Source organism: Eublepharis macularius, chromosome 1 (genome assembly GCF_028583425.1).
Source record: "Eublepharis macularius isolate TG4126 chromosome 1, MPM_Emac_v1.0, whole genome shotgun sequence".
Taxonomy (NCBI): Eukaryota; Metazoa; Chordata; class Lepidosauria; order Squamata; family Eublepharidae; genus Eublepharis; species Eublepharis macularius.
In genome coordinates, this window is record NC_072790.1 from 34,967,229 (window position 1) to 34,993,089 (window position 25,861).

General features: G+C 44.1%; 1 protein-coding gene across 1 annotated transcript; it reads left to right on the forward strand.

Moving 5' to 3' along the window:
• The first annotated feature begins 1,198 nt into the window (after positions 1–1,198).
• Positions 1,199–16,670, forward strand: LOC129342450 (kazal-type serine protease inhibitor domain-containing protein 1-like). The gene is made up of 4 exons (XM_054998229.1): positions 1,199–1,658; positions 11,059–11,219; positions 13,953–14,097; positions 16,475–16,670. Exons 1-4 carry the CDS (start codon positions 1,199–1,201, stop codon positions 16,606–16,608), a joined length of 900 nt encoding a protein of 299 aa, XP_054854204.1. The 3' UTR covers positions 16,609–16,670.
• Positions 16,671–25,861: the final 9,191 nt, after the last annotated feature.

Consider the following 25,861-nt stretch of genomic DNA (forward strand, 5'->3'; position numbering starts at 1 on the left):
ATAAAGTGAGTTGTCTGAAACACGCTTACTCAATTATATAATAAGAAGATAATGGTATTCAATTGATGTTTTAAAAAAGTCTGGGAAAGCCCAGCTGTTGTGAAGGGAGAGGAGAAATGGTCAGTGTCAGAGGACCGGGGCAGGAAAAGTATGGGGAAACCTGCCATGTGGAAGCCCTGTTGCTGCTTCACTATATTGGCAACTGAACCAGCAACACGGAAAACATGCATGCTGAGTCCTTGTAGGGAAAACACCCTGGTCAGGTTTTGGGCTAGAGAACTTTACTTAATTGTGCTTCTTTTCTTTTACAGCATTCATTTAGACAAGATATGCAAGGCTGTTGCATAGAATTATTATTTGCTTGCCTATGACAGGCAAACTCTTGCTCCAAACCTCAATTGCTTGCACTTGCGCAATTGAGCAGCTGAAGAGAAAAAAAAGAATGAACAGAGTCCAAACCACTCTAGGAATTCCCATAATCTCTATGGTCTTTACCATAGAGATTGGGGAAATTCCTAGAGTGTTGGATGGGGTTGTGCTCCTCCCTCCCAGGCTCCATCCCCCCTAAATGCTCCTGGGGCTTGCAGGCTGGCAACTTTAATTTTAGGTAACATGTTATAAGACAGAAAAACAGAATTGGCAGCCAATATTTTAATCACACAAGGACTGCTATTGATTTGATATGGGGAAATGAAAATATGTACACTAAAGACCGGTTCTGGGACAACAGGAAAGGTCAAGATGCACCTGGGGAAATTCTCTTTGATTTCCTTCTGAAAGATTTTACTGCTGTTGCTGGAAGGGTTAAATATATACTGTTAAATGTTATTCTTTTTGTGGCTTGTATATTTGCTATTTAACATTTCACTTTTAATATTGTATTTTGTTTGTCAATCAAATACAAGAACGTTTTTAAAAACGCACCAGGAGACACAGAAGAAAACAGCAGCTTCAGCTATAAGGGGTTTTCTTCAGACAGAAGGTAGTTCCAGAACTGTGCAGAAGAAGAGACGCACACCCCTTTATTCTTGACTCTGAAGTGCTGGTGAAGCAGGAATCTGGTGCTAATTTCTTTTTAAAAGACTGTCTGTGCCGTAGGTTCATATCCAACCAGGAATGCCACATGCTTTCTCCTCCTCCCTCCCTCTTTCTCTGCTGGCTCCCCTCCCAAGGCCTTTGCTTCTCACTCAGTCTTAAGATGAAGCCTCTCCTGCTTCCAGCCCTTTTGGTCGCTCTGATGCAACTTTCTCAGAGCTTTCCCGTCTGGTACCACCGAGGGTGGCTGAGGTTGCTCAGAGAAGGGGATAGCTGTGGCAAGTGCGAGCCGGAACTCTGCTCTGTGCCGACAAACTGTCACGCCGGAACAGTGTTAGACCCTTGCGGCTGCTGCCCCGAATGTGGCAACTTGGAAGGACAAATCTGCGACTTGGACAAAAGTAGTAATTTCTATGGCCACTGCGGAGACAACCTGGAGTGCCGGTTAGATGCGGAGGATATTAAATTTGGAGAAATCCCTGAGCCACAGTGCGTGTGTACATCTCAAGAAAGTGTTTGCGGATCTGACGGGAAGACCTATGAGAACATCTGCCAGTTCCATGAAGCTTATGCAGAGAAGGGGACAAGTGGTAGCGTAAAGCACAAAGGACCCTGTGAATCAGGTGAGGAAGCACAAATGCAGAGCCCCGTGAGTATAAAGGAAGGAAGCGTGCCGATGTGGATGATTGCCACTTTCTTTTGCTGCAATGTTATTTAGATTCGATGGATAACCAGGTCGTTTTATGGTAGAACAACAGGATTTTAGTCCAGCGGCACCTTAGAGATCAACAAGATTTTTGGAGTGTAAACTTTTGAGAGTCAGAGCTCCCTTCTTCAGAAACTGTGCCTGACTCTTGAAAGCTTACACTCTGAAAATCTAAGGAGCCACTGGACTCAAATCCTGATGTTATTTAGACTTATACCAATCAAAGCCTAATGAATTCAATGGGCTTAGATTGGGAGTAACTCTAGATAGAATAGCACTGCAAGTTTAACTAGTGTAATATGTGCTTAGTATGTTGAAAATAAAGTTGAGAAGACCCGGGCTCAAAGCCCTCTTGGTCACTTAACTTCTCTCACAGAGGGTCACTCTAAACATTACTTCCTTCATGAGATTGCCATGGAGGCAATCCAGGCTCGGGCAGACACACAGCAGCTCTGGGAATGGCTTGCATTAAAAAAGGAGAGCCCAAATGGGCTCAGAAAGGTGCTGCCGGGGGGAGGGGGCTCCTGTTTTTCTCCTAAGCGGTTTCCCCCATGCAAAAACAGTGCGTGTGTGTGTTGGGGGGAGTTTTCCCATTTCTGCTGCCACACGTGCACACAATACCTCCATGTGCAGCGAAAGAAATGAGAAAACTCTCCCTCCCCTGCACTGTTTTTGCATGGGGAAAAAAGCTTGGAAAAAAGACAGGAGCTTTCCCTCTCCTGGCGGCAGCTTTCTGAGCCCATTTGGGCTCTCCTTTGTTAATACATGCCATTCCCCAGAGCTGCTGTGTGTCTGCGCAAGCCTGGGTTGGCTTCGTGGTAAACTTGTGAAAGAAGTAATGTTTAGAGTGGCCCATAGTTATTGTGAAGATAAAACGAGAGAAGACGGAACTGTATAATATGCTTCCTTTAGCTCTTTGGAGGAAGGGTGGAATAAAACTGTGATAGACAGCCCCGATAGTAGTGCTGCAATCCACCTTTGAGAGTTGAGTAGTTGGGCAAGTGGTATATAAATCTGTACCTTGGTGGGTTGGCCCATCTCAGAGGTATAGGTATGAGGGTTATTTTTCCTGGAGTCAAAAGCCATCCTTCCACCCAATTTTTCTTTCTAATACCGACATTTCATCAGACAAACTTTCCTATTGGCAACAACAGGAATTCCTTTTAAGTGGCTTATGTGGCATTAAACCTTTGGAAGCCAAAATCCCACACCTTCTATTAATGCTTGCAAGATTGCTAAAAAAAAATGAAGAAAGCCATGATTGTCAAGGGCCTGTATGATCCTGAATATTGCAACTCAGAGTATGGCATGCAAGTGGCTTGCAAACGTTTGTATTAATTCACATCGGAACTGGAACCATTCTTATCATGGAATTGCAGGATCAAAGGCTAACAAAGCATCAACAAAGGCAAGGCAGGGAATGTTCATTATTTATTTGACTGGACAAATCTTTAGCCAACATTCTAGGATACTCGCATTTGTGTTGCGGGTGGGGGTGGAAACAGCAACTGGACAACAGGGAACAATTTTAAGAACACTCGTGTACTGTTCCAGTCTTCATACAAATGAAGGATCTCAAGAGCTACAAGGAGTGCTCGCAAAGTTGAGAGTTTCAAGCTGCAATGATTTGTTTTTGTTTTTTTAAATCTATGCATTGATGCATATTGTCTTTGAAATATAAGGTCTGAGAAATCTCTTTACAACTTTATGTGGTCTTACAGTTATGCCAAGGAACAAACTTTGGCACTCAGGTTCCGTGCATGTGAAAACGAAAAAGCGCCATCAAAAATGACAATAGAGCTGGGGCATTAGCCCACTGACAGCTTTATAGCATGATGTGCAAATGATTCATTCCTCAGCAGTTAGCATCATTCTTTCACACATTTTCCAGCCATTTAACACATTTTAGGGAGAGATCCAAACGGCCCATTGTTCTGAAGCCAGACATGACAGAGACAAAAAGAATTCATTTAGTCCCTTGGGCATATTTGCTTACAGTATCAGTGAAGACTCCCTGGAGGTGCCTGGGTCATGATGGTTCGCTGACGTAATGGTCAGGAGGCCTCCCCAATACAAAGGAATATCAGCCAATCCCAGAAGTAACTTTTAAGAGTCTCTGTACATGGGATACTGGAGCACGTGCTTGTCAAGTGTCGGGAGACGCAATGTTAGCTGAGAAGCTTAGTTTTGAAAGACAGAGCCGGCGGAGATTGCTCTGGAGGGTACAGATTCTCCCACAGCCCTCTGCTACATCTGGCATGCTGGATTGTTTTCCCTTCTGGAGCTTTTACTCTGCCATCCTCATGGCTTAAAACTTTGAATTAACCGAGCCTTGGAAGGGGAGATGCCAGAGGTGGCAGAGGGCTATGGGAGAATCCATCCCCTCCAAAGTGATCTCCGCCTGCTCTGTCATTTAAAACTATGCTTCCCAGCTAACATTGCATCTCCTGACGTGTGAAGAATACATGTCCAAAGTATTGTGGAGAGAGACTCTGAAATAAATTGTCATGCATAGGCCATTCCATTTGATAGCACTTGGCAAAGCTTCCTATAACTGGACAGGATTCTGATGCATTGGGTTGTGTGTCTCGCACAAGTACAATAGCTTTAGTCTTGTCATTTTAGCTTCTAAGGAGAATTCCAGCTTAATTTGATCTAGTACCCACTTATTTGTCTTTTTGGCTGTCCATGGTATCTGCAAAACTCTCCTCCAGCACCACATTTCAAATGAATCCATTTTTTCCCTGTCAGCTTTCTTTACCGTCCAACTTTCACATCCATACATGGCAATGGGGAATACCATAGTTTGGATTATCTTGATCTTGGTTCCCAGAGAGACATCTTTATCTTTAAGGATCTTATCTAGCTCCCTCACAGCTGCTCTTCCAAGTCTCAATCTTCTTCTGATTTCTTCACTGCAGTCTCCCTGTTGGTTGATGATTGAACCAAGGAGTAAAAAATCTTGAACAACTTCAATTTCCTCATTGTCAACTTTAAAATTGTGTAGTTCCTTGGTAGTCATTACTTTTGTCTTCTTGATGTTCAGTTGTAATCCTGCTTTGGCGCTTTCCCCTTTAACCTTCATCAGTAGTCATTTCAAGTCTTCACTATTTTCTGCTAGTAATCTGGTGTCATCTGCATATCTCAAATTGTTAATGTTCCTCCCACCAATTTTCACTCCACCTTCTTCTAGATCCAGTCCAGCTTTCCTTATGATATACTCTGAATAGAGGTTGAACAGGTAGGGAGATAATATGCATCCTTGTCTGACACCTTTGCCAATTGAAAACCATTCTGTTTCCACACATTCTGTCCTGACAGTAGCCTCTTGTCCAGAAAAGGGCTATAGCAAAGTTTAAATGGCTACATGATGTATTTTGGGAGAAAACACACAAGGACAGGAGTTCTGTGATGCTCTCGAGAACTATGGCTTGTCTTTTTGATTTTCTGCATTAACAACCCCACCTCTCTCCAATCCATGTATTACCATTATGCATGCATGTACTGTATGGCTGGTTATCCACTAGAAATACAGATTACAAAATGTTTTTAAAGCCAAAACTTGATACAGTTAGGAAGAAACCCCCTTCTTCCTTCCCTCCCTATGAGAGACAACAAAAGGCAAAAAATCTGCTAGATTTATTCAAAAATACTGGAGGGGGAGTTAATATAAAAGAAGCTTGCCAAGAAATGGAGAGCTCACAGTAACAATTGTATTCTTTCAGTCTCTGCCTCTGACACTTAACTATTACTGTTCAACAGTTTTATTTAATGGACTCAAAGGATGGGATTCACTCCCTCTAGTGGCTAGATTAAAATTGCATAAACATTTTTTAAAAATCCTCTCTGTAGATTTGTCCTTTCTCTGTACCATGATTGTAATCATTCTAGTCGCTCCGACGTTTGACAAATTTAATCTGAATGTGGAGCGGAGAACCGCATTGTAATTACATTAAAATGTACTCCCCACTCCTGAAAAAAAGCATAATGACTTTAATAGCTTGATCAAAATGAAAGTTATAAAATAGAACTTCGTGCCCAAGTTAAATGGTGGCAAATCACACCGTTTGCAGCTGCAATTGTCCTTCACGCTGGGTTCAAAATTAACAGCTACTATTCAGAAAGAGGGCGGGGGGAGACCTAGGCATAAATAGATGGGAATTTCTTTCTCGTGGGGCACAGCAGTGATAAAAGAACAAAAACTGATGCTTTTAAAAAATATATATCAAAACATTGTAATGCTGTGTGTGAATGCTGAGTCTGCAGTACCTGATGACATTCCATTGAAGCCAATGAGGTGTGTGTGTTAGTAACTAGAGTGTCAGACTAGGATCCCAGATTCGAATCCCGACTCTTCCATGGAAGCTTGCTGGGCAAACTTGGGCTGGTCACTCTCAGGCTAATGTGGCTCACTTGGTTGTTATGAGGATACAGTGGAGGACAGGAGAACTGTCTAAGCTGCTTTGGGTCCCTACTGGGGAGGAAAATGTGATTATAAATTAAGTAAATAAAATAAATCAGCTCTGCTTAGGACTGGACTCTTGGCCTTGGGGGTGGAAATCTCAGGTTCACATTTCTGTGCCTGTGGGCAAGTCACACCATAGTACACCCTGAGACAGAAGGGGGGACAAGAAAAAGGAGCCAGCCCTCCCTCGCCGGCCAGGTGAGTGAAGGTGGGGAGCTTGGGTCAGGGGGCCAGAAGGTGCAGTGCCACAAGTGGGGGGGTTGCAGCCCTCCAAAAAGGGCTGGTAGTGAGCTATCTCTTTGAAGTATACATTGTTTTCTCCTTCCTTCTTGCACCACACCTTTCTCTCTTTGCCCTCCTCCTTCTCCATCTTGCCACCACGGGTGCAGGACATGCCATGCTGCACCTCTCAGCATCCTAGACTAGAGAGATAGAACAGAATGCTCTCTCTACTCTTTCGTATCGTCAGTGGAATTCTTGCAATAAAGAACTCGTATTTCTTTTCTAAAACTTAAACCAGGTTCTGTGTAAGATCTGTTCCTCTCCTTGCCCACAAGCTGCAACTCAGGCGCACACCCAGTCTACGCTGCACCTACTATGCAGCTCTGCTAACATTTGGCTGCTTGGGAGGGGCAAGCGCAGGCCCCAGGTTGCCGAGACAGCCACCAAGAAGCAGCGAGGGTGAGCCAAATAGAGAGTAGAGCAGACGTCCCACTCCGGGCTGAGGTGGAATTGGAGGGGCTGAGAGACTGGAGAGTCTACCCAGCGTTCCTGTTGGATAGACTGGGATGAGGGCCACTCAGGGAGACTGGGTGGGGATTGGGAGGAAACCCAGCAAGGTGGGAAAGGGGAACCCTTTAAAAGCAAGTTCCTGTGAGGGCTGAGGAAGAAGCACAAGGAGAAGCAGCTGGGATGTGATGCCACAAATAAGTGCTCTCCTTTAATTACCTATGTAGAAGACATGGATGATATTATTTCTTTTAAGATAGTAATGAAGCAAACAGTAATGTTGTAATAAAAGGATAAAATAGAAGCAAGACATTCTGTAGTAGTATTACTTGTGTACTATACCCCATCCTGATAAAATGCTGCAATGTACCTCTTGCTACAAGATTAGTGATCTGATATAGGAAAGCTAACTAGCTGCCTAGGGATTCTAAAGTACACGTCTATATCTGAACCAGGCCTGACCAGAGTAATCCAGAACAACATGATGGAGGTTTGTGTCAGAACTGATAACCATGGAGAGAAATATCTATATATATAAAGACAAGTGTCCTGACTGACTCATTATTGCCTAGTCCAAACCCCTGGACCTAGAAACATGAAATTTGGAGATAATATTCCTTTTATGATGTAGAGACTCACTGAGAAGGGATTTTAAGAAATTCGCCCCCTAAGGGGGTACAAAGAGGTAAAATGTGTTTTCCCATAGGGACACAGCTTCCCTGTGTGGCTAGCAGGCTGCTCCCTCCCCCCCAACTGCCAACTCAGCCACTGTTCCCTGAGGTCATTTGCATATGCGGCCTGATTGGTCATCACCCCAACATTCTAAATAGTATGCAGTTGCTGTTGGGAGTCATTGAATGTGTCCTGAAGTAAAAATACACCTCCCAGTCTTCCCCTAAAAGTTCACTAGGTTGTCAATCTTCCTGTGTGGCTGGCAGGCTCCCCCCCCCCCCCCCGAATGGTCAGTTGCGGAACTCTGTGCTCTGAGGTAAAAATCAGGTCAAGGAGACTGCAGACAGTTGAAGAAAGACAGTACAAGACTCCTGAATAGAGATTTTATACAAAAGTCAGTATGGCAACTGAGTTTTTAAATGTTTGTGGGGAGATGGTGCATGACCTTTCTAGGGGCCATTTTGATGCAAACTTCTCACATAAACCTGCTGAAGTGCCCACCACACCACCACCACCCTCAATCCAACTCTACCTCACACCTCTTGCAGCCATCACCTTTTACTGCTACCAAGAAGCCTCCTGGCAGACATCGTGAAAGATACACCGATGCTGAAAAGAGGAAGCAACTTAGAGATGCGGCAAAGAAATATGCACATTGTACTCCTGCGGTGCACCGAGCAGCAGTGGCCAAGTACCAGCAAGATCACCCCAAGATGCACAGAGTGGCAGTCTCCCTATGAGCAAAGCAATCCTGGAAGATGAGTAGAGAGGCGCTCACCACCATGGAAGGTCAAGGCTCACTCTGGAATGGCATATGATCCTTCGCTACCTTCAAGCAGCTTCTTAACCTCATCCATGCAGAAACGCCCCTGTTCAGCATCTCAAAACAAAGCAACATGGCCCAAGTGCTGTGGAACTGAAAGCACATTGTTTGGGATGAGAGCACCATGGCGCTTAAGGGGTGTTTTGAGGCACTGAGCATAACCCTCAAAGATGTCCGGGGCAATGAGAGAGTGATGGGGGGAGTCACAGTGCTGCTGGCTGGAGACTTCCAGCAGACTCTGCGAGTAGTCCCAAGGGGAACTCGAGCTGATGAGGTTACCGTGTGTCTCAAGGCGTCATATCTGTGTCCACTCATCAGGAAACTCACTAAGAAAGAACATGAGGCTCCACTTGAGAGGCAAGGTGTCCACTGGGGAATTTTCTGAGTCCTACTATAAATAGGGGACGGAGCGTATCCCAAGTTCAAGGGAAAGGTGACCATCTCTGCTGGCCTGGGCACAGTAGTGATGACCCTAGCAGACCTAACAGCCACGATATACCCTGATATCGTCACTATCACGGAGAAGTCCATGGACTGGCTGTGCAAGTGTGCCATTCTGACCCCCAAGAACAACAAGGCTGCTATCATTAATGAAACACAACTTAACTCCCTCAAAGGGGCAGAAATGGAGTACAGATCTGTAGACTCAGTGGTGCAAATGGATGATGCGGTCCACTACCCTGTGAAGTTCCTTAACATGCTCAACCCTCCTGGCTTCCCAGCCCACAAGCTTCCCTTTAAAGCAGGGGCTCCAGTGATGCTACTCCAGAACCTCAGCCCACCCAAACTCTGCAGTGGCACCAGACTACGAGGCCACATTGTTCACCAGCAGTGCTCGGGGCGAGTCAGTGTTCATACCATGCATACCATTCACACCATCAGATAACTTCTTTGAGTTCAAGAGACTGCAGTTCCCCCTCAAGGTCTGCTTTGCTATGACGATCAACAAGTCCCTGGGGCAGATACTGAAGGTGGCAGGAATTGACTTGAGGGAGGGCTGCTTCTCACATGGACAGTTCTATGTGGCCTGCTGCAGAGTGAGATCACCCAGCAGCCTGGTGATCCTAGCACCTAAGGGGAAAACCACCAATGAGGTCTACAAAGAGACCCTTTAGTAGAAAAAAAAAGGTTGTACGTATTTTTCTATTCTACTATTCACTTTATTCAAATTCCTTTGTGAAGCTCGGGTACTATGCTATTATACTTCAAAACCAAAAAACAAACAAACCACAAACCCAAAACATGTTACATTATGTATAATATGTATTATAACTGGATTTAAAGTAGTTAAATGCCATAGTGAAGTATGGGTATCAAGCTAGTCTATATATGTAAAGACAAGTGTCCTGACAGAATCATCAATGCCCAGCCCAAACCCCTGGACCTAGAAACATGAAATTTGGGGAGAACCCTCGCCCACTGCCAGCTCAGCCTCCCTTCCCTGATTGGGCCAGCCTTTCAAGGTTATTTGCATATGCAGGCTGATTGGGGATCACAACATTCCACACCTCAGGAACTCCCTCCCCCAAGAGACAGTCGGTACTATGCTATTATACTACAAAACTAACTAAAACACACACACACAAACCAAAAAATGTAACAAACCCATAAGTATTATAAGTTGGATTTAAAGTAGTTAAATACCATGATGAAGCCTGGGTATCAAGCTAGTATCCTATATTAGAAATATCGTATTCTACTCTTAAAGCCAACTATGGTTAGCAGTCATCATTACATCTTGTGGCAGTGAGTTACATAAGTTAAAATAAGGGCATTACAAGTCCAGCTGTGAGAAGATGCAAGAAGCTAGACTTTGGTAGGCAAAGTCCCAGGACTGCAGACTACAGTGCTCATTTCTTGGTAAATTGCTGTAATCGCTTTCTCTGCAGCAGGAGGCGCTTGTTGTAAATTGGAGTGTGGTTAGGTCCAGCAGATGTTTTTTGAAATATATCTCTCTTGCAGAAGATGATGAAGAATCCCAGATGCTTATGGAGGATACAAGCTGTGAGATGCAAGTTCTCTTTAATTCCTGCACACGAAGTCCCTGATTTTGATTGTGGCTATGACTTGTATGGAGAAGGGGCATTAGTCCCCCCTCATATTCCTGAACTGAAATAGGCTGGGGGGGCACTGTTTGGCCTGTTGGGGAAGCCCATGTGTACATTCATGGATTTCCCTATTCTGTCAATTAGGACTGTTTCAGCTTGGAAGAGATTGAAGCCCTTCGTGCACAACACAGTCTCAATCTGAATTGGAGACCACATTTGGAGGAAGTGAGAACTTGCAATTCACATCTGGCCATTACATAGGACACAAGGTGAGTACCCTGGACCCTACTTGTGTACCTCTGTAGTGTGCCAGTGTGTCTTGTGTATCCTCTCTTTGGAGAGAAGAATTGCGCAAGTCATCCTGTTACAGGACACACCTGGCTATGCAAACCCTCTGTAATATAATCTCATATTTACTATTTTAGAGTCTTGAAATCAGTATAGTAATCTGACTATAACATAGTCCAGAGTCTTCTTTTGGTGTGTACATAGGGAGATTCCTAATCTCCTTTAGGATGACAAAAAAGCCCTCTAGTGGATTACACATCTGTTTGATGAGACTCACATTTCTCTCTTCCAGCTCCTGTTATTTCTTTGCCACCTCAAGATACCCAGAACTTCACAGGAAATGACATCATTTTTGGTTGTGAGGTGTCTGCTTATCCCATGCCACACCTTGAATGGAAGAAGAAAGGGAAGAAAATTTTTTTGCCAGGAGATGATGCTCATATTTCAGTCCAGGTATACGTTATAAAGCGGATAAGGTCACTATGGGATCAATTCTTTGTGGGCAGCAATCAAGAAACATGGCACCTGATCTAGATAAAGTGAAGTCCCACAGTTTTCATTGAGAAAGCTGTGTGTGCTTCAAACTCACCCACTGAGACATAACTTTAAATATGTACTCCTATGTACTACCTGTGCTTTATGTTGTCTAATGTCAATCCTAGAAGTGATTCTGTTCTGTTCCAGTATTTTCTTCTACTTTGTATTGGATTCTTGCTAAAGCTATGTCCTTTTAAACCTGTATCTACTTACCCTATGGCATTGTTTATGGAAATGTCCTTGACACTGTATGGAAATGTGCTTGATACTGTACAGAAATGTGCTTGATATACTGTATAGAAATGTACTTGATACTGATTATACCAAGCTTGTACTGTGTCATCTGCCTTGAGTCTCAGTGAGAAAGGTGGACTTATAAATGACATAAACAAACAAACAAATAAACGTTGATGGTATCATGTTCATGGAACTCTTCCTACAGAGATAAAATTTTGAATCAGAAAATATAATCTCTTACGTTAGGTGCTTGTCTCCCCATCGGGAAAGGCCTTTCTCTGCTTGCTGTATATGAAAGCAATTTATTTGCTTCATGCTTTAAAGAATTCTTAATAGCAGGGCTCATTTTGAGGGGGAACGCACAGGAACACAGTTCCGGTAGTTCTCCAAAGAGGTCACATGTCAGGTGGCCTCTCCCACCTGATTTTCGGCCATTTTGGGTCCATTGCAGCCTGGATTGGGGCCAAAACAGCCAGGATTGGTCCCGAAATGGCCCAGATCGGGCCTCTGATGGGTGGTGGATCACTCCTGCTCAGCAGCGGCCCTATCCTGACCATTTTGGGCCCCCTTTTGGCCGTTTTCAACCCCTTTTTGCCATTTTGGGCCCAATTTCGGCCCTGAATGGCCAGGATTGGGTCCAAAACAGCCAGGATAGGTGATGTCACAGGGTGTGGCATATGCAAACCAGTTATGCTAATGACACACTTCTGGTGATGTCAGGGTGTGTGGCATATGCTAATGAGTTACGCTAATGAATTCCTGCAGCTCTTTTTCTACGAAATGGCCCCTGCTTAATAGGATACTTTATCGCAGAGAACCAATGTGTTGTATTGGTTAGAGTGTCAGATGAGGATCTGAGAGACCCAGATTTGAATCTCCACTCTGCTATGGAAGCTTGCTGGGTGACTTGAGGCCAGTCACTTTCTCTCAGCATAGCTTACCTCACTGGGTTGTTGTGAAGATAAAATGTAGGGTAGAAGAATGATGTAAGTCACTTTGGATCCCCGTTGGGGAGAAAGTGGAGTATAAATAAAGTAAATAATAATTAAATCTCACAGTGGGTCTGATTGTGCATACTATAGAACAGCCGTAAGTCAATCATGTACAGCAACGTGTAGTGTCTCGCAAGATGTTTACAAGTTGGTTGAAAAGGCAGTATATTGGGGTGCTATATTGGGGTGCTTGGGCCCTTGTGTTTGCATTTACTTGTGTGTGTGTGTGTGGTACACCAGAGTTAAGACGTGTCTTAACAGACGTGTCTGTTTCCTGCTCTGATATTTAACAAGACAGCTGAGACAAGGCAAACAGGCCATAAATTGGAAATTTGTAGATTAAGAAACTTCTGCAGGCATTTTGAATAAAACTGGACAGACACAGACTCCCCCACCCCCATGTTTTAGGTGTTTGAAGTTCCCGTCGCTATATTGCAAGCATAACCTTGAAAAATACAAGCTCCACCAAAAAAACCCCCACCCCAATGGTGGCTTGAGAATAAAAGATCATAGAGAATCTGGGGATACAATACTGGACATTAATTTTTAAAGCATAGGATGGGATGCTGCATATGTAGTTTATAATACCTTCTTGTCTAAGGATGCCACAATGGTGTGCAGCTTCAGTTGTGGATCTAACATTGTTTCGCTTTGGTCATATTTGGGTTTCAGAAACGGAGCAAGTTTTACGTTTGATGACTTAAAGAAAATGAATCTGAGGTTACTGCAACCTCTCATGTTGTAAAGCTAACAATAGGGTGGGTACCACAACGTAGAAACCGTTCCTGATAAACAGAGAGAGTAGGTGGGTATGTACATATGACCCCCCAACCTGTGTGCAGTAGTTATTAGAGTGCCAAACTAGGATCACAGAGGCCTGGGTTTGAAGCCCCATCCTGCTATGATCTTTGAGCATGGGCAGGCTGTGATTTTCCTCTCCCAGAAAATCTTGTTGGCCTTTAATAATAACATTAACATAATAATAACATTTGATTTATATACCACCCTTCAGGACAACTTAACACCCACTTAGAGCGGTTTAAAAAGTATGTTATTATTATCCCCACAACAATTACCCTGTGAGGTGGGTGGGGCTGAGAGAGCTCCTAGAAGCTGTGACTGACCCAAGGTCACCCAGCAGGCTTCAAGCAGAGGAGCGGGGAATCAAACTGGTTCTCCAGATTAGAGTCCTGCCGCTCTTAACCATGGCACCAAACTGGCTCTTTAAGGTGCTACCGGACTCAAATCTTGCTCTTCTACTCCATAGGGTTGTTGTGAAGATAAAATTAAGATGAGAGAGCCAAGTATGCCCTACTGAACTCTCAGTATGGGATACAAATGCACTACAGAGATGAAATCAGCAGAAGACACGGTGAGTATTTTATCCTACATATTTACTGTTCGTCTTTATCCTTTTCAGGCAAGAGGCGGACCCCGAAAATACAGCGTAACTGGATGGTTACAAATTCAAGGAATCAAGAAGTCAGATGAAGGGGTCTACGTATGTCAAACAAAAAACAAATATGGGATTGCCTATTCATCTGCCAGGCTGGAAGTTATTGATGGTAAATCAGTGTACTAATGTGTCAGGTTTGAAATGGGAAGCTTTCGAGCATAGTTGCATGATCAAGTCAAGTCGTTCAAGTTTAACCATCCATAGGCCATACACCATAAAACAAAAAATTAAGAACTGAAAATCACAGTAAAACAAAAGTTTGCCACGCCCACAGTGCAGCTTTTACAGAGGTTACCCAGAAGTAATCGTAATCTTGAAGAGTTGAGGATGGGCAAATACTTCAGTAGCCTTTTCCCGAGAAATTTCTCTCTGGCTATTACATGCTCAGGGCTGGATCTAGGGTTGCTGGCGCCCAGGGCAACCCTAGTCTGACCCCTCCCGGTGCTGCATGATGACGTCATCACGCAGAGCGGAGCGGCGGAGGCAGCGTGCGGGGCTGGGAAGCTGCCCACGCCATTCGCCTCCCCGCAGGCGAATGGCACGGGCGGCCTCGCAGCCCCCTGCGCTGCCTTTCGCCTGCCCTGCAGGACAGGGGGCGGCCGGCTTGCCATTCGCCTGTCCTGAGGGGCAGGCAAATAGTGCAGGCGGCCACGCTGCCTTTTGCCTGCCCTGCAGGATAGGGGCAAATGGTGCGGGCAGCCGCGCTGCCTTTTGCCTGCCCTGCAGGACAGGGGGCGTGCAGCAAGCCGGCCGCCCCCTGTCCTGTGGGGCAGGTGAAGGGCAGCTTTGGAGGCGGCGACACTGCCCACGCTGCTGCCCGCACGCTCCTGGCTGCTGGCAGCTGCTCCCGGTGCCCCCTTCCTGGTGGCGCTGGTGGCAGACTACCCCCCTGCCCCCCCTCGATCCGGCCCTGTACATGCTTTGGGCAGTAGAAAAAGATAGGGGACAATAAACCAAACATTGCCAAAGGACAATCACTGGTCTGGAGGCGTCTTAAGGAAACAACCCTGGGCTGCTGGCAGCGCATTCCTAGTTGTATGATTTGGTAACAGCAACCTCAAAAGTCTAAGGGCAAAAAAAATTTATTCCAGCAAAAGCTTTAATGATTCAGAGCTCACTTCATCAGTTGCACTGAAATGTACGTCCATTGGGTCAGTACTTTCACATAGATACGGCAATTACCTTTTTAAAAAAAAAAACACTCCAGTGGCAAAGGCAGGAAAAAGGCAGCTGTGAGGGGCTGATGGAAGAAATTGGCTCCAGTGTGGGCAGGACCTTTGAAAATACACCCCTTCCTGTCCAGGTCATGTGCAAACACACATTGGACCGTGCTCTTTCCAAAAAGATCGAAGCAAAGAAGGTTTGGGAGAACCTGGAAAGTGAAGTTGCGTGGATGCTTCCAAACTGGATATTATGATGGTGAGCAAAGGCAGAACAAAATGTCCACGCGGAAGCAGCCTTGCTTTGTTTTGCAGATAAATCTGCAGTTCCCTCCTTTGGCCAGTGCTTAGCTGGAGCAAGCAAGTGAAATCTCTGCCTAACAGCCTTCAGACTGCCACATGCAGGAGCAGACTATGTGCTGGGCACTAGCATCAGTGGCACGGCTGCTGCAGGATGCTGTCTTGTCACTGGTGCTCCTAGTGCTATGCAGCAGTACTTATATAAGGGTAGGCAGAGGTCATTTCGTAGAAAAAGAGCTGAAGGAACTCATTAGCATAACTCATTAGCATAACTCATTAGCATATGCCACGCCTCTTGCCATCACTGGAAGTGTGTCATTGGTATAACTGATTTGCATATGCCACACCCCCTGACATCACCTATTCTGGCTGTTTTGGACTCAATCCTGGCCATTCAGGGCCAAAATTGGGCCCAAAATGGCAAAAAGGGGCTGAAAATGGCCGAAAAGGGGCCCAAAATGGTCAGGATCGGGCCACTGATGAGTGGGAGAGTGATCCACCACCCGTCAGAGGCCTGATCCTGGCTGTTTTGGCCCCAATCCAGGCTGAAACGGGCCCAAAATGGCCAAGAGTCAGGTGGGCGGGGCCACCTGACATGTGACCTCTTTGGGGAACTGCTGGAACTGCGTTCCTGTGCGTTCCCTCTCAAAATGAGCCCTGAGGGTAGGATGAGGTTGAGGCGGGTATGAGAGAGACCTTTCATGCAGCATCCAACGGACCTGGTGGCAGGGAGGAGAGGAAAAGATTCCTTGTGGGAATCTGATTTATTGATCACATAGTGATCAAGTGGAGTGCAAGTGGACAGGGAGGAATACAGGTGAGTCTGTTCACTTGCCGTTCAAGTGTCATTTGTCACTTGTAGCTTGGCCCTCAGAGGCCTTTCCCATCTCAACAACATGAGATCTTGTTAGCTGGAATGATTACAAGCACTTGCCTATGGAAGGCTGCCATTCCTGAGCTACAGCCCCTCTATCACCTACAGGTTTATTTATTTTAATTTTAAGACTAGTTCTTCTTACTCTGCAGATTCACTGCCAGCATCTCAGAAATCTTCACACAACCAGATCACCACCAATAGTAGGACAGATTATGGAGACTATTTTGTCCCTTCAGAAGACGAGGAAGAGGCAGAATATGAATCCGGAGACTATGAGAAATGAAACAAGTTCTTATTATGTGATATTTGTGTCCAGCCTTCTTTCATATCCTCTATTTTTACTTGTACAACCTCACAAATCGCATCCAATGTATATCTCAGATTCCAGAAATCATAAGCAGTATGTAAGTTGTTTTTGTGTGTGCAAATTTTTCTCTAAATGACCATAGGAAAACCAAGGAAACTGTCCATGCAATTCTAAGAAAAGTTACTCCAGTCTAATTGAAAAAATGGGCTTAAATTGGAGTAACTCTTTTTAGGATTGCACTGTGTGTTGCCTCCAGTTATTTTCTGAAGAGTCACTCTGTTCTTTATCTTGTATTCACTGTACTAATTAAGATGGCATATCCTCTAGATTGTAGATCATACAAATGAAATTTCTTGACACTAAGTCTTGATTTAGTGTATAGCTGTTAAACCTGTATTGGAGTCATTCCAATCCTTTCTTATAAGAAAACCTCGGCAATATTAAGAGAATGGAATTAAATGAGAGTACATCTCTTTGGATGTTCCAAAAACACAAGAAGGCAGACTAAAGAAGAATAATTCAGAACTACACGTGCTGTTTTTTAAGATGAATTTGTATACTTCCAAAGTTATATACATACCTACAGTAGGCCAAGATGGAATTGGCATGGCAGCCCATGTGCCTAGTTTCAATGAGAGTTTTAGAGAAAATAAATGGCATGTGAACACACTTAACATCCCTTCAATATTTTGCAATGAATTGTCTTGTTGACAATTGAATTTTTGAATTGTCTTGGCTTCTCACTATACGCTATAACGTTATTTATCTAACACTTCTCATTTTGTTCTCTGTCCACTTTGTTCCTTTTCTTTTTTCCCCAATTCATGAGGTCTCCTTTCTTCTTTTTATACTATCCCACATTCCTGTGTTTCTTCTCTGTGAAGCCCCAACTTCACTGTGAGTCAAGCTACAAGTGACGCCTTACACAGGTTGGACACTTGTCAGCTTCCCTCAAGTTTTTGTGGGAAATGTAGGCATCCTGGTTTTACAGCTTGGCTCTCCGTTACAGCTGCAAGACCAGGATGCCTACATTTCCCATCAAAACTTGAGGGAAGCTGACAAGTGTCCAACTTGTGTAAGGTGTCACTTGTAGCTTGGCTCTCAGTTTCACCCTCTCGCTGCATTCCTTCCTCATTATACAGTCAACTTCCTTCTTCCACTCCTTCCTATTGAAGGGCTATTTACTGCCCCTCCCATGGATGAATTCATATGACTTTGGGGCTTAATTTTTGTTGGCTTGCAATCCTAATGCATGTAGGATCTTTCCCATGTACCATAAAATTATTACAAACAACTCCCTGTATTATAGTTATTGTATGAACTGGTAAACAGGAGCTCTCTGTTTCGGTGAATTTGCAAGGACTAAACCAGCATTTGGGATTAATGCATTGCATGGCCTCAGTCCCCTTAAAAATCTCCATCAGCAGTGTGTAACTTCTCTGAGAGCAAAGCTGCAAATGACGCCTGACACAGGTCGGACACTTGTCAGCTTCCCTCAAGTTCTGATGGGAAATGTAGGCGTCCTGGTCTTGCAGCTATAATAGAGAGCCAAGCTGTAAAACCAGGATGCCTACATTTCCCATCAGAACTTGAGGTAAGCTGACGTGTCCAACCTGTGTCAGGCGTCACTTGTAGCTTGGCTCTGATTTCCTCCTTCTGTTGCAGCCCCAAATGCCACCTGAAATACTGTTCCTGCGGGCAGGGTACCCCCAAGGAACAGTATGAGATGGAAGTCAGAGGTCTGGTGCAATTGGGAAAATAGGTGAAAATTGCCTCCTTGTGACAGTGAAAATGTTTGGTGCTATTCAACCTCAGGTTTAGTTCATGAGAAATATTTGACATCATGAGAACCACTTAACATTAACCAGGATTTGGGTGCCATTTACATACAGATGCAGCTATTGGGGAGTTTTTTGCTATGTGATTCTTAGGAAAGACCCATGCTGTTGCTTCAAACATTGCATTAAAGAAAGCTCCAAAGGAGTTAGCCATGTTAGTCTGTAGTAGCAAAATAATGAAGAGTCCAGTAGCACCTTTAAGACTAACCAACTTTATTGTGGCATAAGCTTTCGAGAACCACAGCTCTCTTCGTCAGATGCAGGTGGTGATAATAGATTTCCCATGATGTCCTATCTCCTTTGATGCCCAAGCTGAGCTTGACTTCATTCTCATTGAAGTGGTCAACTAATGCTGCAATAATAAGGATACTTTCCTGGGAGTAAGCCCTGTTGAATAACATTGCACTTACTTTTCAGTAGGCTTGTTTATGTGTCTCCAAGTAGACAGGCTATACCGGCTTAGACTGCAAACAGATGCATCTGACAAAGGGAGCTGTGGCTCTCGAAAGCTTATGCCACAATAAAGTTGGTTAGTCTTAAAGGTGCAACTGGACTCTTCACTGTTTTGCATTAAAGAAAAGCAGCTTCCTTGTGGCAGCATGTGAAGGACACCTTGGGAAGTTAGTGATCCATATTTCAATACAGCAAAAATGGATGTAATAAAAAACGTGAACCTCTATTTGTCTACGAAAGGCCAATGGGCATGTGCATCCTGATTCCAATTGGAGCAGCCTAGAAAAGAGGGGGGAGATTAACCCTTCAACTCCTTTTTGGTACATTAATTGAAACTGGGCTCCCAATGCTATTGTTTACTTTTTAAGGAGAGGGAAGAAATACAGGTTCTGAATCAGAACTATGTGCAGCTGTACAAAAGTTGACTTTTACAGATGAACAGAGATCCGTATTTGTTATCACCTGTGTCTGTGCCTTTAGTTGCAAGGTTAATTTGTGAATGCCTCCAGATGGGCCCCTAATAAGCAGTTTGAAACTAGCATTATTGTAGTGATAGCCCTGTTTAGTGTTCATTACACATTATCAGGACTGCTGCCACATAGCAATGATTCTACATGTAGCTTTCATGGGCACTATGAATGCAGTGGATCATCTAGGTAGCAATTTTACTTTGCCTTACCTTGTCTTGCCTTAGCTCCCCTCCCAGCTGTCACTATCCCCCCCGCCCCAGGCCATCAAAGGGATTTTAAAAATCAGTAATAGACAAATCACTACAGTTCAATAATATAATAACAGTTTATTGCCACAAAATACTAGTTCCCAGATTTCAGTTTCTAACCCTTTTTACTGTTGAGTTATAAGGGGAACGGTGCAGCTGCAAAGCCGGAGAAAACACGGAAAGAAGACAAATAAAGGATGATGTTATGTGGATGCACCTCAAAACAGTGTTGCAATAAGGAAGCAGAGGTGGAGCAAAACATTCATGTGGAAACCTTTTTAGTTCCCACACATAACGGAACGTAGTGCTTTCTTACGGAAGACAATCTTCACCTAACCGAACACCATCCACCTGTCCACAGCCCATGTAGTTATTTTTTTTTCCAAAGTAGCAGTGAATGATTAGATTTTCTCTCTTCTCAGCAGGCTTCCCCTTGGATGGATTTAACACACCGTTGATTTTCATTATATTGAAGTGATGTAAATTGGTATTATGTAAAATGAGATACTAGGGAGAGCATGGGAGGTGGTCCCGCTGTAAGAGAATTTGTAGTGTAGTTTTATCTTTCAGTTTTCCATGTCTGAATCCATTAATGTGTAATCTCAAACTGTATTTCTGTGAGGCATAGCTCAGAGACTCATGTAAAAGGAGTTTTTAACAAGTGATAGATTGCTTATCAACAAAGTAAATGTAAATATGTACATGTAAATAAATGTTACGGTGAACATATTAGGTAACAGAGGTAATAGATTCTTCTTTTTAAAATCCACAGGCTTGGGGATTTGCTTCTTTATGGTGTAACTTCCTTTGGTTAGGCAAAGAAGTCCAAGTTCGTCTTTCAAATGCCACAAAGTAAAACTCTGTCTCAAAAGAATATATTTTATAGATATATATCAATAAAACACATGAATGCCATAACATTTCACTAATCCCTCTTTTATTCCCCACTGACCTTTATCAGATTGTTCAGGGCTTATCAAAGCACCTCAGAAATCTCTTGTCTGTCAGCAACTGGCCTTGAAAGAACAAATTCCCATCAGTTTTACCTCTCACAGTTCGTGCCACTTTCATGCGCTTTCTCCTCTCTTTCTGGAGAACTATTATTATTATTATTATTATTATTATTATTATTATTATTATTATTATTATTATTCAGGGGTCATTTTGTAGAAAAAGAGCTGGAGGAACTCATTAGCATAACTGATTTGCATATGCCACGCCCCCTGACATCACCTATCCTGGCTGTTTTGGACCCAATCCTGGCCATTCAGGGCCGAAATTGGGCCCAAAATGATAAAAAGGGGCTGAAAAGGGGCCCCAAATGGTCGGGATTGGGCCACTGCTGAACAGGAGAGTGATCCGCCACCCGTCAGAGGCCTGATCCGGGTCGTTTTGGCCCCAATCCAGGACGAAATGGGCCCAAAATGGCTGAGAGTCAGGTGGGCAGGGCCACCTGACATGTGACCTCTTTGGGGAACTGCCGGAACTTCGTTCCAGTGCGTTCCCCCTCAAAATGAGCCCTGATTATATTTATATCCCGCCCTCCCCTCAAGCGGGCTTGACTATATATGTTTGTTTGTTTTGACTTGGCATTAAGATTTAAGAAGAACTCCTGCACCCCGTGCTCACAGGAAGCAGCAAAAATCATTTGGAAAAGTTGTTCACACATACACTTTTTTTGTACTCTGACAAGAGCAGTTTGAAAGCCTCTCATCAGAAAAGACAGTTCCTATGTTGTCCTGCCCCAAGTCTCAGAGCCCCCTGCACAATCACTCTTTGGAACAATCCAACACTGCCCTAAGAGTCAAATGAAGCGCCTGATTTGAACATTACATTTCTCAGAGGGAAAGTGAACTCAGGCGTAAGAAGAGGTCGAGTATAAAAGCACTTCCACGTGCCTGGACTTTGGAATCCCGCCAAAGCTTTCTGTGCTGTTCCGAAGCCTGTCAATCACTTGTGGTATTTTTGTATTGAAAAGGGAATGCAAGCAACTTTGAGGTCCTTCCAGCACATGAGTCCTATTGACAGACTATAAATCATTTCCTCTTTATGCCCATTCTCTGCAGAGGAGAGGACTCCTTAATCCAATTAACAATTCAAAACAAACCCAAACTCCCATTCTGAGAGGCAAGGAGCATTTTAAAAGGCATTGCCTTTGTTTATTCTCCTTATCTCTCTTTCCTTCAGCTTTGAGTTGTAAATCGCCTGCCCACAGAAGGGCAAGGCCTCGTCTTCTCCTCTGAGTACTGATGTCTTCCTCAGGCTGTGATTGACAAGACACCAGGGGAAAACTCACAGGATTTGAAAGAGATAACATCCAACAGATTACAGGAGGAATGAAGACAGGCTGGTTATTAGCACACACAAAAAGGCACGTTTAAATCACCCCTCAGATATGGCCCATAAGATTTGTGGCTGGAAATCTCTCAGAATTATTATTTTAAATCTTCAAAGATGCTACTGAGGTGGAGATGGTGGGTTGGATGAATACAGTGGCAGGCCGTTTTCCTGATCTAAGACGAGACCTGCTCCCAATTGCTATTGCACTGCTGAGAAAACAAGTAGGCATATATTTTCCCAGAAGAGCAAATGTCAGCCTTGGAGTGTGGAATTTCATGGAGGAAAGTGATGGAAACCCATGCTACTTCCCGACAATTTGCAGAGCTCCTCTGAATGAATTAATGAAACAAAAACACACATTTAAATTATCCCCTTGATATGGCTCATGAAATACCTGGTCAGAGTTATTTAAAAATAAATCTTTAAAGCTGCTAGTGGGGTGGTGATAATAGATTTCCCATGATGTCCTATCTCTGACGCCCAAGCTGAGCTTGACTTCATTCTCATTGAAGTGATCGACCAATGCTGCAATAATAAGGATACTTGCCTGGGAGTAAGCCCTATTGAATAACATTGCAGTTACTTTTGAGTAGGCCTGTTTATGGGTCTCCAAACAGATGGGCTATACCGGCTTAGACTGCAAATGGAGAGGCTCACATGACTGTATTTTCCATACCAGCTTGCACACATAGAAAACTAGATGTCAAGGGGAAGGGTTCCAGCCCAGAATTTCCCTTGCTGTGCTGTTTTTCTATATGGAGGAGTCTTCTGAATATCCACCGGCAATGCCATAGCAGCACAGGAAGCTAGGAGAAAAGAGATGGCCTTTCTGGAACATTTCCTCACTCTTGTCTTTCTATTGCATTTAAGTTCAAATATTAATAACAACAACAACATTTGATTCATATACTGCCCTTCAGGAAGGCTTAACACCCACTCAGAGCAGTTTACAAAGTATGTCATTATTATCCCCACAACAGCAAACACCTTGTGAGGTGGGTGGGGCTGAGAGAGCTCCAAGAAGCTGTGACTGACCCAAGGTCACCCAGCGGGCTTCAAGTGGAGGAGTGGGGAATCAAACCCGGTTCTTCAGATTAGAGTCCTGTGCTCTTAACTACTACACCAAACTGGCTCTTTGGCTCTTCTTTGGACACATATCTCATGTATCTGATGAAGTGAGCTCTGGTTTATGAAAGCTTATGCTTGAATACATTTTACATTTTATAAAGTGCCTCGGGAATTAATTTTGCTGCCTGAAAGAATATACAACTGTACAGCAAGATGAAGAAATGATGTGAAGCACGCAGCACGTTTGAAGTTGATGCAAATTTTATTTTATTGAAATGACCAAATAGTTCCAATGGCTTTCATTTAAACACTTTGGCCTATTTGCATTTAGGTATATGCTTTTCTATCTTGACTCACAATGCCTTCCCATGTATTATTTAGTCTCCAGTCACCCCAACTTTCTGGTTATGTGGCTGTAAAGAAAAACTTAGCCTGAACTTTTCACATTGCAACATCCACCAACCGTTTGAAAAAGCTTATATTGAAATAATAACAACAACATTTGATTTATATAGCGCCCTTCATGACAACTTAACACCCACTCAGAAGTTTTCAAAGTGTGTTGTTATCCTCAGGACAATCACCTTGTGAGGGCTGAGAGAGCTCTAAGAGAGCTGTGTCTGACCCAAGTTTACCCAGCTGGCTTCAAGCAGAGGAGTGGGGAATCAAACCCGGTTCTCCAGATTAGAGTCCTACCACCCTTAACTGCTACACCAAACTGGCAAGTCTTAAAGGTGCCATTTTATTTCTGTTTTACTTCTCTGATAGCAGCCAGAAAAGGAGTTTGAGAGGGCAACATCCTCCTGGATTTCATTCCTTGCCCCTTTCCTTTTACCTGAAGAGGAGTTCCCTGCTGTTTCCCTCCCACCCTGGATCATTTGAGCCTGCACTTTGATTTGCACCAGAGTTTCCTTGGATGTAGATGTGCCAATTAAAAACTTTTTTCAGCCAGTCTCTTGCTGCTGGTATACATATAGAGCTTTCCCCATTCCTTGTGTCTCACAAAGGGAGCTCTAATTCTCAAAAGCTTACCTGGAAATCTAGTGGGTCTTTAAGGTGCTTACTGGACCCGAATATAGAGCTTTGTTTGTGATAGCACAGGTACTTGGTATTTGTACCTCCCCCCCCCCCCCGGAGATCTTTCAAGCCCTGGTGCTTATGCACTTACCTACCTTACCGAGCCAGAGAAAGACGGAGTGACAGAGGAACAGCCTAGTGTGGATCTGCAGAGGGAGGTGAGACCTGGTGCAAATAGGTACAGCCTTATGTATGAATACTGACACTTTGCTTTCATCATAAAGAAAAGGCACCATGCACATATATAAACAACAGAAAGCCTCCCATAAATGCAATATTATCTGGTTTCTGAATCAGCTGATTTACAATTGTACTTCAACCTTCATCTACTTAACAATGCACATGTTAATTTCAGTCGGTTTCAGGGCTGATCCCAGGGTGGAGGGCCCTGGGCAGAGAGTTCCCATGAGTCCTCCTCTGCCTACCACCATGTGCCCCCACTCAAACCTCCCCTCCTGCCCACTCTTCTCCATGCCCTTCTACCTCCCTACGTGTTTTTCCTCTGCTAGCCTGTAAGTGTTCCTATCATTTGCACTCACGGCCATCTGCACGGCCCATGTGCCCTTTCTTCCCCAACAATGGGTGGCGCACGTGACTAAGAGTGCCTCTGCCATGGCTGCTAGGAGCTCTGATTCTGTGCACTACCCCTATAGCCTTTCTTAGAGTTGCGGGGCAGGTGGTAGAGCATTAGGGTGGACAACAGGGGTAGAAAATGGCTACTTGGAAAGTGGTTTCTGGAATTATTCCATGCTGATGTCTCTTCCCTCCTCAAACCCTGCCCTCCTTAGGTTTCACCCCCCAAATCTCCCAGAATTTCCCAACCCAGAGTTGGCAACCTCATGAGGCACTCACAAATGGATGGGGGAAGGACATACTGATGGGGACGGGGGGGGGGGGTGTCTGCTGCAGTGGTACCCATCAGAAGCCCTGGGCCTTGGTAGCTGCTAACTCTGGCCCTGCTTAGTTTGATTTTTAAAAATAATAAAGAGGCTGTAAAGGCCTTGCCCATTTTTCTGAAAATGAATCCAGTTGGATGTATATCTCAGTAAGCATGCCTATGATTGTGCTACACATTCCTTATTAAATCAGTGGCTTTATATGCACTTTTTTGTCTACAGGTTTCCTCACTCTAGCTTTTAGCAAACAAATAGAAAGTATAGCCAAGTAGGTTTTTCACTGAAAGCAGGCTTCAGGTCGGTGAAATGCACATTTCTTTTGCAGCCTCCAAAGCCTGTGCATAAATGGTTGGGAATAAGCTCCATTTATCAGTTCAGCTTATTCATAACACAAGTGTTCACAGCTGCCATATGGACCGCAAACCAACTTGAGGAGTAGCCTTTATAGCTGCCCCATTAATGGCTCTGGGCTGTGCAGCAAGGAACAGGATAATTTGTCACTCCAGGCAATATAAACCATGTGTTGGTTTGGGGGCTTCATGGTAGAGTCCCCCACATTCTCTACATCTGAAACTCACAAAAGCTGCCTGATCCATGTCATTTTTAACCTTGTTGGGCCACATTAAAACAGTAGGATTTGAGTCCACTGGCACCTTAGACAGGAGTTTCAGGGTACAAACTTTCAAGAGACAAAGCTCCCTTGTATCTGATGAAGGGAGCTTTGACTCTCGAAAGCTTACTCTGAAAATCTTGTTGGTCTTTTAAGGTGCCACTGGACTCCAATCCTGCTATTTTTCTCTTTACCAAAGCAAGTCTCATTCTATCTATTTAGACCTCAT